Source organism: Patella vulgata, chromosome 2 (assembly GCF_932274485.2).
Source record: "Patella vulgata chromosome 2, xgPatVulg1.2, whole genome shotgun sequence".
Lineage (NCBI taxonomy): Eukaryota > Metazoa > Mollusca > Gastropoda > Patellidae > Patella > Patella vulgata.
Window position 1 is genome coordinate 27,861,619 of NC_065880.2, and position 18,809 is coordinate 27,880,427.

Below are 18,809 nucleotides of genomic sequence, written 5' to 3' on the forward strand. Positions count from 1 at the left end.
CTGACGTCGGTAAATCCAGCGTCTTACTCACTGAGCCACATCGACTCCATTATAAAATATTATAAAACCTCAAAAAGTACATCATCACAATCTTTTATTATAATTAAACACGAAAAAAGAAGTATATTTGTATGTTTCAAGCTTCATTGAACTACAATAAGTTTATTTGGCTGGGTCAGCCTGGTTGACAGAAAGGTAGTCTTGGTCCTCCAGAACCCCCCAATCTTCAACGTAATATTCGTAGAATATTAAATATTATATTTTGTCGAAATGATAGAGACCATAAGAAAGGTCACGACGTATGGGTTATACACATATATTTCAAGTTTAAACCAAATCGAATAAAAATTGTGACCTCTACAGTGTTCACAATCTAAAAACGTGATTTTTCGTACAATCAAGGGCCATAATCCATGAAGTTACAGTCCGATACATGCCAAGTTTCGTTGAAATCGGATAAAAATTGTGACCTCTAGAGTGTTCACAAACAATTGTGGGCGGACGGACGGACGGGCGGACAGGGGCGACGAAAATATACGTCCACATGAAAATGTGGGCGTATAAAAAATGAAATGGTGTTTAATGGCACCCCAGCTCCAAATTAAATACAGACATTTGATATGTTTGTAATAAGAATGATAAGCGTGCACGTTTCATAATAAAAGAAAGCTAAGGCAGGGTCTCTTTTTAACTAGTAAACTACGTTACAATACAACCACGGAACCTAGAGTGATGAGCAAATTATCCACACTAGGTTACACAAGTGTAGTGCTTAAAATCAGCATGGATGTATGTTTTATATCGATCTGATGAAGATGTAATATGATCAATGATTTCAAAACGGTGTGATTTTTTTTACTGAAAATGCTTTGTCTCGTCAACCTCTCAGACATGTGCCAAACAGTACGAAATAATGACCGTTTTTCAAAATTTTCTCCGCCGGGGGAGGGGAGGGGTGGAGATTGTAACATAGTTGAAATCCTTTAAAAGAGGCCCTGTTATTAAGTATTAGTATTAGGTCCATGCTTAAATGTTTATAACAAGAATATTTGTTTTATTTTTTTTTTTTTTTAAACAAATGGGCGATAACTCTGTTTTTACTCCACACTGTAGGCATCAACGGGTCGGTTTCCTCCCGCATCCAGTTCATCCAAGTAATCAAATGGGTTTATTACCTTTAAAAAAATGGTGGTAGAAAATGTTATTATGTCGAATTAAGACGATTCTTCAGAACTTTACAATTGTTATTGTCAAACAATTTGACGAAGACCGTAACTAATGGAATATAACAGAACACGGTTTTTATGGGATATACAATCACTAGTTTTATTCTATAAGCACGACGTTTCAACAAGTATCCTCTTATCGTTATCAAGCCTTACGTCCCATCCAAATGATTAAACACTGGAAAATAGTTATAGTTGAAGTTAGTTATGTCATCCTTCAATGTTATATTTTGACTACGAGCACGTAAATTGAATACGCTCAAATAAAATAATAATAATAATCGTTTTCTATAGCGCTGAACATTCAGTCAGTCTGACTGCGCATATATCGCTGAACGTTGTTTACATATTTTCCAACTACATGTTATACAAAAATAACGACAAAATAATAAAGTTACCTGATTTTGAATGATTTTAAAGTTGTCTTTAAATCGACTGGTTGTTATTATTGTAGCGACTGTTCCATCAACTGGTCTTAATTCACCTTTCTGGAATAATTAACACATGAAGGTACGGACGGGTTGCAGTTATTTTATATACTATAGGCGAGCATATAGGCGTGGGAGCATGATGAATTGGGAGGGGTGGGGCGCACAAATACCCGACAATATTACCCGTTTCGAAGGCGGTTGACCGCGAAGGGTCCTCGCCCAGTATTTTCTTTAATTAGACGGCCGCAAATATGTTTTACTATACTGTTATGACCTGTGTGTACAACAGCTAAAAACTGGTCCAACCGACATCCCACTATATGGCCATCACGAATTCCAGACTTACTTTAGCCAACCAAGCAGCTGTATATTTATTTCGTGACGGCTAGAGGGGGACAGCTTCCAACAAATTTGGCCTACTAATCAGCAATTTGTTTTTCCTAGGCTGAACATTTTTTACGACAAGACTATATATTGTTTTGACGATTGAGCCTGCCCGGTTATTTTTGACCTTGCCACCACCCCCATCTTCTACGCGTATGAATGCGGTGAAGGAGAATTTGACATGGCCAATGGCGTGTGCTATCGTTCTTAAAATCCAAATGTCAAGTGTAGAAATGGTACCTCAGCTCTCGACTAAACTAAACCTGTAGCTTTAAAATCGTTATCCCCGGATCCCTCAACTGACCCATGCCTGTATTAGATATTTATCTATTAATCTGTCCATCATAGTCATCAGAGTCAGAAAATGTAGGTTCAAAAATAAGCGCCATGCAAACCTGGGAGAGAGAGAAAGAATTGCTGTAAACAGAAGAACATGTTGGACTAGTAATTCTCTCCAAAATTTCAGCAAATTACTCCTAGTCCTGTTTATACATCGGTCATTATGAAACTAAAATACGGTTATTTTGGTTTCTGTGTTTAGGTGTGCGTTGTTTACATTTCATCGTATTCCAACTGTCAACATGCACGCCACTGACAATGTGAAACATCTTACTTGTTAGTCCCACAAGGGCTACAGCACCGGGTTAAGATCCCGGGTTCTATTTTAACTAAGATAAAATCCAAATTTTAATAATTTGATTGGATAATATTAGGTTGATTTTAGTGCTTAGCCAATCAAAATTGAAGTATCTACTAAAATTTGGATTTTATCTTTAGTTAAGATTTCGAGAAACAGGGCCCTGAGACCTTCTAGTCAAGAGTCCAATGTTCCTTACCCTGTGTAAGCTTTAAAAATTAATTTGGAGATTAAATAGACCATTAGACGTAATGGCAGTATTCTTTCATTACTAACAGTACTCCCCATAAAATATTCGTAAAATGTATCCTCTAGTCAAAATTTGGACCTCGGACCTTAAAGGGTTAATGCTACCTTTAGGTGTGGTGAATTAATTACCTTAAAGATATTTCTAACATCCAATCTGAAGGCACTTTCACAACCGGGTATATCACCTTGATATTGCAGTATGGCAGATGTGGAAGTCTTGTCTGGTAGTTTAAACAACCTATATGTGGCTGATAAAAACCTTGCGTCACCTGAAAAATTTACATAACCATTCAAGGAATGGACTATTTTTTTATATCGTTTATCATATTTAGTTAAAAGATAGCCACGCAAAGCGCGTAAATACGCCCACACAGTATCTATGTCTCGACAGCCACTTATCAAAAAGGAAACTTGGATGTTGAACAGATTTGATAAGGATCCATTTCGCCTTCAAGAAATCCTATCGCTATCGAAAACTGCAGACTATAGGGTGTGTTCCCGCTATGCCAGCAGACTGTTAATCCTTTAATTGATCTTAAAACTATACTCTGTTTAAAAGTAGTCACTCAAAAACTGTTCTCTAGTGTTCAGTGTAGGGCGGTTTGCTGATTATATGACGGAGCAGTGGGTTGATAACAATCGCCGTAAAGTGTGGAACCATTTTGAAACAGGGCCCCGTACTACCAACCACGTAGAAGATTGGCATTCTAAGTTAAATAAACTGACAGCATGCCATCCTAATATTTACAAGTTCATTAACTTAATAAAACAAGAACAATCTTATGTCGAAATCACCATTTCATAGATATTATTTGGTGGTATATACCAAAAGGCCTCGAGTTAAGAAATATCGACAAGTTGATACAAGAAATGACCATTTGAAAACACAGTTATTAAATGGCACTTTAAGTGTAAATCAGTATGGAACAAATATTTCCTTTTTAGTGGGGCTGTAAAATGATTGTTATGTTGTAAGGTATTTATTTATAAATTATATAATGCTATTTAATAAAAGTTAAATGTGTAAATTGTAAATTATATAATGCTATTTAATAAAAGTTAAATGTGTAAATTGTAATGCATTTTTATATGTGTAAATTATTTAATGTTATTTAATAAATGTTAAATTTGTTAAAATCAATAAATTTTTATGTGTAAATTATTTAATGTTATTTAATAAAAGTTAAATTTGTTAAAATCAGTACAGTTTAATTCTTAAAAAAGATATGGACTATAGTTTATAACACCATTGTTCTAGGATTGACTCTGGATTAGCGGCAAACTTTGACATCAAAGCCTGCCGGCAAAGTGGGAACACCCCGACTATATCGCGTTCACAGGGTTTTTGGAAATGGAGAGGGGGGTGGGGAGGGGGGGCAAGTCCGGATTGGAAGGTCACGCATCGATGAATTGTTTGTAGGGTTCGACCTTTCATGATCACAGTGCTTCACACCCGATTCGAAACAAATCTATTAAAGACTGTATAGCCTCTTTCACATAGCCTCTATTAAGGTTTCGGGGAAAGCTGAATATAGATAGGGTTCGTCTTCTCACGACCCCAATACTTCTCACCAAATTTGAAAAGTCGTTGAATGGTGAATATCGATAGGGTTCGTCCGTTTATGACTACCTTCCCCAAAAAGTTGAAATGAATCCGTTTAACACTATAGTTTCTATCGCGTTCACAAAATTTCTGCATAGGGGGAAGGGGGGGGGGTAATTCTGGTTCGAAATAACTAAGGCAATCCAGCGGCTGCTTTTTAATTTTGACATCTTTATTTGTTTGAAATAATTAGAAAAGGAAATAAATCTAGTGGAAATCAGTTTTAATACAACCATATTGTGAGATTGTCACGTCATCAATATGAAAGACATAGCTCCTTACAAACCCAATGGTCGAAAGGTAGGACGTCAGATCCTATTTTATTTCATTTAAATAAGTCAGTAACCTCTTTTACCCGAATGGACTAGTTTTGTATTTGGCCAGTCAAAGTTGGGCTTCGATAATATCTTTTCACTTTTCACTCTATAAATAGTCTAAGTAAAAATACTAACCCAACAAATCTTTGTACTGTTTATTACAAATCGGAACGGGAGCAACCTCCACCAATCTCGGTTCACTGAATCCAATTTCTTTTGCCATATCAAATAACTTTTTCCACCACAATGTTCCCGCTATACACTGACCTAAAACATATTATAAGTAAACATTTTTATTAAAACAGATTCAAAATGTTGATAAAAGAATATAGAGAACATTTTTTGGGATTAATAAAGCGAACAAAATGATGATGATGTACGACTATATCGGCCATTCCCTCTGAAAGGATAATAATCCCTAGCGGAGAGGAAAGTAGCCACATACCACTATTTAGTACATGTATATAAAAGGCGAAAAGATGTAAAATTCTTGATTTTCTGATTAAATGTCGGTTGACAGAATACGAAATAAAATGAAATGGTCTTGGGTTTTTAAAACGTTTTACTTTTCTGCACTAAATGGGATAATGACGTATGGAGTAATTTTGCCCTCACGGCGCTTCCGGCTGTCAATGTCATACGCGGGAACTTGGGTCTCGTTCTATCGGAATAACAAGATGATTTTTCTTTTTAGGACCCCAAGCTGACAAGCGGGATTCAGATTTCCTCAGCCAAAAACCAGGATTGAAATCGGGAACGTCATGCAGCGTCATGATTACCAAGCAATCGTAATTCTTCTTCCGTAGGTCCGGGGCTCGAACCGGGTGTTGGCCTAGAAAGTTCCACAGGTTTATCCGTCGCGATTTCTCCTTGTCAGTAGTGCAGGACGAACGGCCTGGCAAGGATCGGCGTCTAGTAGCTAGAATGGGACTGGCGTGCCGTAAAAAGAACCCTTTATAGTTGGAATCTGAAATAAGAGATGGCCGCAGCGTAGCTGTCCGAGCAAAGATTCGACACACTGTATGGCGTATTCTTCAAAAGCCCGATTGGAGCAGAAAAGTTGGACGTTAAACCCCATTTCATTTCGTTATGGGCAGAGCTGTATGGCCAACTTACCCCATAGATGTTGATTTTTACGAACGTCATCTGATAATTCGGTTGAACAATACACATCAGAAAAATACAATTCACCTCCAGTCTAAAATATATAAAAAGTTTTTTGAACACATTCCCATATTGAACTACCCTGATGTAATTTTGAAAAATCCATTTCATATATAGGGTGAAGTCCACCTCTTCCTGCAATTCGACAGGTTAAAATATTATGACATACACGTCGGATACATTGACTGCTTTGGCCGGTACTTTTGTACGTCATTGCCAGTGGGCTATTTATAAAGCGTTCTGTTGATTCTCATACATCTTAAATCTTTATACAATATTCTCTATCGAAGCTTACATAGTCAAAGTATCGTTGACTTGTTTAAAAAAAGAAAAAGTACAGTCCCTAAACGTGTTAACTACCGCTCCGTTCGGTCTTGTATTTTCAAATAACCCCTTTCCATATTTTTACACGAAAATAACACATATCTTTGATACTCATTGCATAATAAATATCGCATTAGTGTGTCGATAGCAATTTTACCATATATGTTAAATATATAAACACAATCTATAATATCATATCGCACCTTCAAAACTCGATAAGCTTCGGCTAAAACGGCTTTCTTATCTGGAGTTAGGTTAATAACCCCGTTAGATCTGCAACATAAATAAAGAAAATTAGATTGAAGGTCGTTCATTTATCTGAGATTAGGTCATTAAGACGTGTACGTGTAGATCTGTAACATAATTAAAGAACTTGCATTTATCTGCATTTAAGGGTATTTTTTGCGCCCAACGGGCTAATGAAAACGAGCATACGCCATGCAATGTGCTTTGGGGGACACTTTGCTCTGACAGCCGTGATTTCCAACCACTAGAGGATCTTTAGGATGCTGCTAATGTTCTACACAGGACTACAGGTTTTCTTTACGCCTTTCATTGCCCGGCCACACGTCATGCACCACTGGTAAGCAAAGCCCTGTATAGGGAAAGTTACGACAACTCATTAAATTACAGGCGCCATTTTGGGTCCCAACTATGACGCCACAAAAACTATGACGTCATGGCGTCATATAGCTTTACTTAACCAAACGTTTTAATTTATCCTAAAAAAATTGCAAAAGAAACCAATGCAGTTTTGTTTAATGATAATATGTCAGACAAAGTCATACTCAAAATCGGCCATGGCAAAATTACACGATTAACATAATTCAATTTGGCGTTCTTCAGCAATTATCGAGAGCGCTATATCGTAATCAGTGTCTTTCAGTGGTGGAAGGATAAATAATTTATTTTTAAACTCCTCAAACACAGAGTGGTTATGCAAGCGAAGTGTGTCGAAAAATCGAATTTGACAAACATCAATTTAAAAATGTATTTTTCATTTGATGGCGGGCATTTCTTTCAAAATGGTGGAATTTTCATTAATTTTCATTTCTTTCCGTTGGGTATGACTTGTAATATGTGGTATATTAATCCCGAAATGACATGGTTGCTCTTAAATGAATATATTGTTAAAGCGCTTTAAACATCTAGATGCAATAGACAAGGTGTAGAAAATTCTAGCTACATTGAAATGTTGGCAATAAAGATCGAATCATAGTTTTAGTTATACACTGTTAACCACCCGTAGATGTTATAAATCACATAATTTATTCAGCTCGACGCAAGATTTAAAATGGATAGATTCGTTTCGTTTAACTATATCATGCATATATAGGACCTTTCGGTTGAATCATATCATAGGAATATCTTATTTGCATAGTTTTACGTATTTGTCGACATTTAGGTGTACGTGTTCTATTGTTATATTTATAGCCTATACATTTTCTTGTTTCACTTGACTAAACAAAGCATTGTGTAGGAATGTAGGCTTTTATAGATTGAACAAAAAGCTGATAAATGTTGAGATGTGTGGAACATGCTCGGGGCGATTTGTAAAATATCTCAGGCACGATATATTCTTCAAAAAAAGTAGGGGATATTAAAATGCAAATACCTATGCAGGTTGTAATATGATAAATAGTCATGGACACTTGACATGCTTTGAGAGTATGTTCACAGATGAAGAACTTATCGCCCCAACAGAACCACTGAGCTGCACATGCGACACGCAATAGCGCCATACATGTCAAATTTGACACTTCAAGGAAGGGCTAATGAAAACTGCCGCGTGCTGGTTTATCTATCCATGTTTGCTTTCCTATCGGTTCTTGCATAAGATTTACTGTTTAGCGTATCTTTGCTAAACGTGTGTTACGTTTAATTTGATCGGGAGACATGTTCGTCGACGTCAACGTCAACCGACAACACTGCAATAATTGACCGTGACACTGCAAGAGAAGAGGAGTGGGTCAGATTGACCCAAATCGTGATTGAACGGTTGATTAGGAGCATGCCACGACGAATTGCTGAATGTCTGAGGATTGGTGGAGCAATTACTCATTATTAAGACCAAAAATCAAAAACGTCCATTTTCATTTTTGACGGTGTATCTATTTGCAAATGAAATGGGGCGGTCAGATAAGCCGCCCATATTAAATGTTTATATTCATGTGTAGGGAATTGGCCTGTTATTAACATACACTGGTTACTTCTAATAAAAACAGCAGTGCATTTCCGCAGTTTTGTATTGTTTCTGAATATCCCCTACTTTTTTTGAAGAGTATATATTTGATACTAGTTGAGCATCAGAACAACATGATTATTTCATTGGAAATGGGCGCAAATACCCAAAGGTGTCGGACAAACTCTAAAGCAACTGCGTCTCCTTCCTTGGGCCCCTTCAATGTATGTCTACCTGTGGAATAACAGGTACATTATTTGTATCTGTTAAATTTGTGAGGTTTATATATTAGATTAATATTATTATTTACTCATGGGCGGGGAGAGATAACGTCTTAACCCAAACAAATTGCAAAAGACCACAGGAAGTTTCGTAGAGCGATATCTCGTCTCACATGTCACTGATGAAACCTATGCCCGAAACACATGTTACGCTAGACACCTTTTATTTAAAGGAGCTAAATCGCTAATATTTGGGACTTACAAATTGACACAAATGGGTCGCAACGTATATAATAATGTAATATGAATGTAAATAAACTGATTTACATTCAATCGTTTCCGTTTTTACTCTAATTTCAAAGCAGTTATGTTCGGCGAAATACGCCAGAAGTCTCAATCCAATGGCAGTCACTAGCATCTGGTTATTCCAGTCTACAGGTTTTTTTTAAGCCTGTATCCCCCTGAATAAGCCACCATGGCTCCGGCCAATAAAATAGCCAGATCGCCTTGACCAATAAAGAATTAATACTGATGTTTGCAGCTACGAAGATAATGTATGATTATGGTGTATGACATGAAATACAGCAACTTACACGAGGACGTCACACGAATCTCCACCAATACCTATCTCTCCTAGTTTTTCTATATAACCAAGTTTAAACTCCATGTTCGTTTTCTCTATACCATATTTCTCTTTATGATAATCTATATATTCGTTTGCTACCTTAACCTACAAAATAAATACAAACATTATTTAATTGACCATGATCTTAATATTGTGGAGGTTTTTTTTGTTTCTTTTGTTTTTTCCCCCAACCCGAACTAGAGGCTTTTCAAGAAACTGACCTCCCTTCCTGCATCACTGACAAGGGGAAGCCACACTGGTAAGTCCCGCGGAACTTTCACAGCCAACTCTGAATTTGAACCCCTGGGTCCCTCTGATTAGCGAACAAGTGCGTTAACCGAACCACAATTTCGTATAGAGCACATTATAGTCTGGGTGATCAAGCCTTGTTTTTTAAATCATTTATTTTTATCCGGTGCAGAACGGAGGGATATTGAAATTGGCTCCGTCTGTCTGGGCATATCTCATAAACTGTTCAAGATATCTTTATGAAACTTTATGCACACATAAACATGTTAGGGAGTTGTGTTTTTTCCTGTTTAGAAATTTCTCCTTTTTAATAATATTTTTTGTGTTTCCATGTAAACTAATTAACTTAGTTTTTGGCATACATGTCGATTACAATATTTTCTTGTATTTAGGACAAGTAGCCCTATCTGAATAATACAAAAGGAACAAGTTATTCCAGCCATGTTTACGCAGATTAGGGCTTACATTTGACAACGCAGGGTGTATTTTGATGAAATGTATAGAAACTAACCAAATCTTCTGTCATATCAATCCCTGTAACATGACCATTTGGACCAATCAGTGAGCTGATAACAAATGATTCGCGCCCAGAACCGCATCCTAAATCCAAAACATTTTGACCCTGTAATTTTTCTGGAACAGCAACACCGCAACCGTAAAATCTATAAAAAGAAAATATATGCAACATCTATCATGAAACCGATGTTAGATCAGGTGAACAAACCGACTAACCAAATTTTCGGTATTGGTTTCCAGCGCTTAGTTTGGTGGTGAATTATGGGAATTTAAAACCCATGGAATAAGACTGACTGAAATAAATTACCGTGTTAGCCTCAAAATGACCAAAGTGGCGTGTTCACGAAAGTTCTTTCAAATTTCAAGGCAAATTTTGTATTTATTTAGGGAGAAAATGAACAATTTTAAAATATGTGTATGGACTATTGCGACATGATACACGTAACCATTGAAAGTTAAGGACATAGACCCCTACCCATCACCTTAATCGTGTCAAGGTAGTGCGACTCCCGCCATGTTGTGGAATGGAAGATAAGATAGACAAGCCAACAGTGAGGCTGATCTCCCCCGCCGGAATGACAAAATGAAAAGGTCAGGTGACACATAATAATTAATCTCACATTTATTTTTTTCAAAAGTATCAAGCAATGAAACTGATTATCAACTATACACTAAGTTCCATCACTCTCTATCAGATAGAATTAAAGTTAACTTGTCCCAAAGCATCGAAGAATGAAATTGCTAAGCTCAGCTTAGCTTTAGCTCGAAATGTGTTAATCATTGAACTCAGTCAAGACATTCACCTAACGAACATCTACATCAAGTTTAAACATTCTACCTCAATTAAAAGCAGAACTGTTACGTTCCAAAGTCTTGACCAATCAACTTGCTTATCGCTCTTTAGCCTGAGCAGAAACTTCTAATAATGAAATCTATACTCGGAGTTTCATCACTCGCACTTAATTATAACCAAAGTTATCGTGCCCCAAAGCATCAACCAATCAGATTGCTTAGCTCTGCTAACAGTAAGCAGACCATGTTTATCATCGAACACCACCAAGGCATTGGCCTAATAAACACCTGCGCCAAGTTTGTACATTCTAGCTCAATTAGACGGAGTTATTGAGTTCTAATGTCTCGGCCAATCAAATTGCTTATCGCTCTGCTAACCCTGGAGCAGAGAATGCTCATGATCGAACTTAGTCAAAGTATTGATGTAATGAAACTATACATCAAATTTCATCACTCTCACTTAATTAGAACTAAAGTTATAATGTCCCAAAGCATCAACCAATCCAATTACTTATCTCTGCTTACCCTAAGCAGAAAATGCTCATCTTCAAACTCCATCAAGGCACTGACTTAATAAACACCTACACCAAGTTTGAACATTCCAGCTCAATTAGAAGAGAGTTATTGTGTCCCAAAAAATGTGACGGACAGACAGACAGGCGGAAAGACAGCCAGACAGACAGACGGACGAACCCATTTTAATAGTCCCCTGCTTTCTTCGAAAGGTGGGGGACAAATATATTTTATCGCATTATTACTTCCATCATGGCCACCATACAAAATTTTATATTTTAAGCCAGAGTTGATCATATAATTATAATATAACATTTAGGACAATCATGTGTACAGTTTATATAACAAGTCGGTGGTCACATATGTATACATGTAAACATTAACAGATTGGAAATCAATATAGAACTTAGCTGTGCTACTTGTCTTATCCACCGCTATACAGTGGAACACTGAAATCGTACGCTTATCTTACCGACAGAAATATCAAGTTGCCGTTGGATTTTAATAAATGTATGAATTTATGTGGCAAGTTTCACCTTTATTTCAAAGGGGGTTGGTTTATTAGTAAGAAAGTAACATTTTTGTCGTCAAGTCCTTAGAACGATCCACTACCGTGGTTGGAGCAAGACGGAAGACATCACTTGTGGAACCATTTCTATATAGAGCTATACACATGTAGAATTATCTTAACCAGCCTAGAAAGTAAACAAACAATAGCTATCTCGATAATTCACTACAATCATCACTATAAATGATGTAATAAACGTTTGTATTGAACCGGAGGGTTCAGAATGATTTATAGCAGTTGGTGCTCTTTCTTGAAGACATGAAACTCGTCGATGCACCGGAGTTTGCCACATTACATAAGTATTAATTAATATATCAATAAAATGTTGCTGTACAACAGATAGACCATGCACAGGCGTTTCATTTTATAGCCTACCTTTTGGTGATTTCTGGGTGAACAAGACTTAAAGCCTCTTTGATTTTATTGTCAAGTGTTCCACTGTAACCATATTTGAACTCAGAACCAGACTGCGACCATGCATTGTAAATATCCTTGACTGTGTTCAGAGTACAGGCTTCCGTTTCACAACTACTCATCTTCTGATTTAAAACTAAAATAAAAATAAAAAAGTCTGATATCTTCAATATTGTTGAAGGTACGTGTATATAAGCACCCGGAAATTATTCGTTGCATATGTAGTGCGGTCCTTCTGCACTTACTATTTGATATACATGTACAGTTGTACATGTAGTATACTGTTTGTATGAATGTATTGAGTTGTCTATGTAATATGTATTATTGAATGTATATGACTATGTCTAAGTGTATATGTATGCATGCTGTCCTCCATGGACGTTTTGATGCAATAAACTCTTATCTAAGTAGTCTCGGTCACCCAGAACCTCCTAGTCTTCAACTTTTTTTGGGTGATAGAGACTATAGTCCAAGTAACTAACTTCTACGTGATTTGTTAAGCATAGATTCAACAATCTAATTACAAGTGAAGAGAATTTCAGTCAAATTACTTAAATCATTAACTGCCAATTGTTTTAAAATCCATCGAAAATTAAAGCCTAAAGAAAGACCCGCATTAGGCCGATTTAGCTCGTGAATGATGCCTCTATAAAAGAAGATCCCCACAAAATTTGCATTAGATGCCCAAGTCGCCCACATTCAGAGAAAGATCTTTAGTAGAGTAGAAAAAGTCGGAACCTGGCATAAATGCATAGTACGGAATTCGTATATATTATAATGGAGGGAGGACCCGGACAAAAACCCTATATATAATTATTCCTTGTCACATCGAAGCTGGGAATCGACACCACGTCAGCTGACTCAATGACAGATCTTATAATCTATTGATATTGATAAGAGTACTCGTTACGCCGAAGATAAAAAGCTTTTCGTACACCAACCTTTAGAAATTCAAATGGTATTTAATGATGCAGATATAACAACCGGATGTTACTTGACAAATGACTCCCATTATCATTTTAGATCTAGGTCACATATATAAAATTGTTTATTTATATGTTGAATTTGTTGTTTCGTGACAATCTATCTACGTCCATAATTAACAGCGATTAAGCCCGACGGGACTTTCATGTCCCATCATAAAGTGAATACAATGTTGCAATGCATATGTGTATTATGGTCAGTATTTCATTATAAGTTAGTTTTAGGTAGGTCTAAGGTCGGGTTAAAGTAGTGCAGTCTTAGTGCAAAAAATATTGTAGAGTGGCATTTCAATGTCAAACAAAAAAAAACGGTGATCTTTTTTATAAGAAAATGTTTGTGCATGTTTGAAGATACGGAGAAAGTTCTAAGTAAGTAAAATGATTGTGAATTTTTTTCATGACACTTTATCCAAATCAAAACCCTTTCATAAAGTTTATATAAAAAATGGGCAATATTTGCATTTACTGTCGTATATTTTTTCAGTGGGACGTATCAGTCCCGTCAGGCAGATTGTACACCCAGGGACTCTGAAGTGCCAATGCGTTTTTTCCAAATTTATATGACTTTTCCTTTGCGAATTGATTAAAGCGGAAATTGCAAATTTTCTAAGAAAGTCAAAACGTAATTATTTCTATGTCTTTTGCTCAATAGGTTGTCAACTCACAATTATACGATCATAGGTGTCATTCTCACACTTAAGATTCATTTACACAGGAAATAATAACACAATTACCTCCCTTGTTTTCTATTCTCCACCATGGAGTAGCGATATTCAAACGTTTGAAAATGAAGAGGAAAATGATATTTTTGCCAATTTCTCAGCTGGCAATAGTGAATTATAGGATTAGTAGGATTATTCTTTAACAAGGTAGGACTGTTTATGGATATCATCTATATTCAGGCTTTATTTTAATAAATTTTAAAAATATAACTTAAAAATTTGCAATTTCCGCTTTAATATGCCGTCTAAATTTATCCTTTTATAACATGACAAGGAAATTTAAATAACAAATGGTCTGCGAAATGATATATGTTTTCATAAAATCGTGGCCAATGTGGGGTTTGTTCTAAGAAAAACATCAAATCTCGCCCTCAGAGTAAATGCGTTATATGTAATGTATTCTTATGCTGTAATAAATGAAGAAATTGTTTTCTAGATTTTCATGGTGCGGTTGGAAATAAACTATACATTTGAATTTCAAGTTAAAATTGTTCACGCCTTTAGTTGAATAAATTTAACTATGGATTATTGTTTCAAATTGTTGAGAAATTACAGTTTTCTTTGTTTGAGTTGTCTGTTTAGTGTTGTGGATTAAAGTTATGATGAAAATACAGATTTCAAGAATAATTTAAACTTTTTTGTCTTTTTTGTATTGAAAATAATTTACCCCTATGCCACCTGTCGGGATGTTCAGGTCCCACCCCCACCCGCTTCAGCAAAATTTGTAAAACTTAAAAATAATTTTGTGGATACCCTAACCAAACCCCAATCATCTATAAAATATCATGAAGCAAGAAATTATTTCAAAACTTAACCACCTGGGCCCGAAAGGGTTAAGACCCATAAAGTCACTAAAAGATTTTGGGTCAAAATATAAATAATAAAAAGAACATAAATAAACCGTCAAGAACTGCTTTTTTTAAAAAGTTTTATACACGTCATTATTCATTGCGACAAAGCAAGTAACAGTAGACAAAAACAGTAAAAAAACTAATTAAAAGTTCTTAATTAATTTTTATATATTTAAAATTTGTTATGTAACAAAGCTGAAATTATGTGGTGCTCCCCTTCCCTTGCCCCCATGATTTCTATACATTCAGGATGTTCGTCCAACTAATATTCTACGTTCTGACAACTGGAATGTTGCCATACATGTTACAACCATTCATGGTCTCACAACTGGAATGTTGCTATAGATGTTACAACTAACTATTCATGATGTCGATAAAGTCGCAATCATATAGATTTTGGGGTAATACATAGTTCATCACAATTAAAATATTTTACATTTGGATGGCTGAAGTAATTGGGTACCACAGACCGTCATTTATTGGTCTGAGGGGATCGCCTGGTTGGAAAACACTCATAAATTCGGCATTTTTTTAGTGTGTGTGTGTGTGTGGGTGTGTGTGTGTGTGTGTGTGGGGGGGGGGGGGTATAGACTATTCGTCTACACGTGTTTACGTCCGCTTTAATAACGGTAAACTCAGCTTGAAGAATGCCAATGTTTTGGGGTTATAATATGAATTAACTTTTAAAGATCTTTATTATAACAATAGTCATTTCTTAACCTTGTACCAACATATTTACACTTTGATACAAGTGTTCCAGTGAATCTTTTTATACATTTGAATAACATTATTTAATATTAGTTAAAGTATTATATATAGGAATTGACCTATGTCCGAATTAATTTGAATAATCTTTTACATTTTAACTGTTTGATTTTATACTTAAAGATGCATTATGTAAGATTTAGATAAAGAGCTGGCACTTCTCGCTATAACAGTTAAAAAAATAGATAATGAAAAGGGAAATGTTGAAAATGTCAGTCAAATTATTTTATTCTGAGCCAAGGTAGGGCTCTTTGGAGAATAGAGTAGTAACAGTAACCAAATCAACGATTAAATAAACATGTTCGAGTCTCGTAATGGCTGATCATTTCAAACGTATATTGTGTATGTTTTAATTGAAAAATTCTACTTGAAAATAGTGTCGAATTATTATAAATGTGTGTCAGCTGTTACAAGAAATGATTCCTTTGGCAACATTGTCGGTAAGATCCCAAAAACACCTTAGACCAGAGGTGGGGATGAGCGGTTTATTTTCATATTGCAGCTATATATAGTTCGAAGGGATAGAAACTGTCAGTGGCCATCGTCCGATCAGAGACAGTTCCTAAAGGATATGGTGTGTGTGGGTGTGTGTGTGTGATAGCTTTATTCAACGCCCGCTTCCACCGAGGTGATGTCGCATAAGGTCCATGGTTTATATATTATACTGTATATGCTGTAAGGGAAATGTACAATACCTGGTATACTAGGTGTTATAATAACGGTTTTGTCTGCCAGCTTTATGATAAAAACCGTTCACACCACGTTTTAAGCAAAAAATCTCAAATACTAGTATCTTTTCATAAAATCAATAAAGACAATGATTACTTACAGATTTCTAAATGTAAAAGGTCTTCGTTGTCTTCTTAAATCACAATATATAGTAACGGTTTCAAGTCTGGTTATAGTGTCTCCAGTAACCCGTGGCTCACTGTGATGTTTGCTTGACAAAGTAACCTATATATATTATGCACCTCCAATGAGTAAAAGTGCTGGTATAATAGTGTTGCTCCGACAGTTTGTTTTATAGACACATCCAATATTGTTGTTTGGACGATCATGATGACTTGTGAATTTTGTGAATGGCTAGTAGTAAGTGTTAGAAAATTCGGGAATAATAAATTGATATATGTCAGCTTTCGTGACTAAATAGGTCATCACTGAGAAGATAAGGTTATCTTAACATTTTAATTTGACAGTTGAGGGTTCAAGGTGACAGAGACCCTTAAGAGACCAAATATAGCTGTGGTTTACGTGTGTTTAAAATTTGCAGCTTTTGACAGATTCAATTATTGCCTGTGAGAACGGGATGATTAGTTGTGAATCAAGATTTTACTGCAAGTGGGTCACTTTTCAGAAATTTGGGAAATCGTCCCCCTCGAAAAATTTGGAAAAAATATATGCTATTGTACATGCAAAAACTAAAAACTGCAAAATTTGTGATCTGTAGCTTGAAAATGGAGTGAGATACGGGCATTTGAGTTTCATGAGTTATCAGCCACCGTAAAAAGATTTAAATTACCAAGATATATTAAACTAGGGGGATGGTTAGCGTATATAATAGAATAAAATATGTAGCAATAAAAATATATACAAAACTTTAAATATATACATAATATTTCACAATTAATGTTGTATGTATAGTTATAATTTAATGCATCACAGTCATATCGGATTTCCAACTTTTAGTGGATCTTTGACGTTCTACTAATAATATACATAATACACGACCCTCCGTCGGAATGTGTAAAATATCTTTCATGAACGTCAACCTCTTGTCGCGTTTGCTGACGCCAAAAAAAGATCTAAGGAGTGACTGGAGTGTTGACCGGTTTCACAATCGTTGAGCTTCTAAGTTTGTACTTTGACAACACGTCAACTGAACACCTCCCTCGCTCGTCCTGTGGGTAATGAAAATAACCGACATGCAGCTACCTTTAAATAACCAAGAAGTGGTCAGAATGGATTCGCGTCTACACACACACACACACACGGATGGCAGAAGTTTGAGACTGGTACGACGGGCTTCGGAATATACACCACTGAATCAAACTGACTGACCCGCATATGCCTGTGACATCATTCTGTAATTTACACGATCTTGTTGTTGAGATTTCCAGTCAAGAGCGAACAACTTTCGCTAAACATTGCCACTGCCCACTGGGCCTTTTGAAGTTTTGTTCTGACTTGGGTGTTCAAGTTACTCAACCTGCAATGTGTTGTTTCAGCTCGTGCAAAGGTGATGATTTGAGGAAAAGTCGGTGTTCAATTAGATGAACACAAACCCCGATATATATACTAACCGGTGATTGTGGAAAATAGACATAATGCATTTTCTATTAGTAATAACAAGAAATAAACACCATGTTGATTAAAACAGATAAATACATGTAGTTAACAAAATATAAATATTGATGGAAATAGCGAAATCTTTCTGTTCTCATATCTCTTTGTCGGGAATGCCGGAAATAAGAATGTCACAAACTGTTTAGCTGTAACAAATTACACTTTAGGTTTATTCTCGAAAAATTGGCAAGAAAGGGGTCAAATATTTATTGCCGCGCTTAGTTCAGCGACAAACTCGTGTACCCCACCCCCACCCCCTTTCAAAATTTCCGCCCCTGATCATACCTGTAAAATCCCCAAGTTAGTTACAAAGCTTGCCCCATACTCCTCGCTGTGTTTCGTTTGGTTAGACCTAATCCCACTTAAAACTGCTGTAATGGAAGCAAATTTCTGTTCCAAATTATGACTGGTCAATAGTCCGATTAACAACCAATAGCTAACTGCGTAACAATATCATTAAGCTTTAAACAGAACTCCAAATTGGACCAAATATGTTTACATAACGTTACGTCACGATTTTATTACGGCCAATTAACCAGTGCATTGCAGAATATTGTGGAAAAACTAATTGCGTGACAAACGAGGTTATCAAAACAAATACAATGTAAACATTACTGTTTGGAGACGAACAATACTTACACCGTTTTTTATACCTTAAATCACTGTCCAAAGTTTTAGGGAAGACCCCAGGTTGAACAAAGGGCTGTCATGTGCCTGTACTTAGGATTGG

The 18,809-nt window shown here is 36.0% G+C and overlaps 1 protein-coding gene across 5 annotated transcripts; it reads right to left on the bottom strand.

The window, feature by feature from the left end:
* Positions 1-1,049: 1,049 nt before the first annotated feature.
* On the bottom strand, positions 1,050-18,513 carry LOC126812319 (arsenite methyltransferase). Of its 5 annotated transcripts, XM_050538655.2 has the most exons (11): positions 18,365-18,490; positions 17,795-17,942; positions 12,377-12,551; positions 10,124-10,274; positions 9,332-9,468; positions 6,539-6,608; positions 5,964-6,045; positions 4,983-5,114; positions 3,057-3,196; positions 1,625-1,714; positions 1,050-1,175 (listed from the first exon to the last, which is right to left on the bottom strand). In XM_050538655.2, exons 2-11 carry the CDS (start codon positions 17,814-17,816, stop codon positions 1,098-1,100), a joined length of 1,077 nt encoding a protein of 358 aa, XP_050394612.1. In that variant the 5' UTR covers positions 17,817-17,942; positions 18,365-18,490; the 3' UTR covers positions 1,050-1,097. The 5 variants fall into 5 exon arrangements, with proteins under 5 accessions (XP_050394612.1, XP_050394614.1, XP_050394613.1 ...); XM_050538657.1 differs by lacking the exon at positions 17,795-17,942 and having other exon boundaries at positions 18,365-18,513; XM_050538656.2 differs by lacking the exons at positions 17,795-17,942; positions 18,365-18,490 and adding an exon at positions 16,566-16,776.
* Positions 18,514-18,809: the final 296 nt, after the last annotated feature.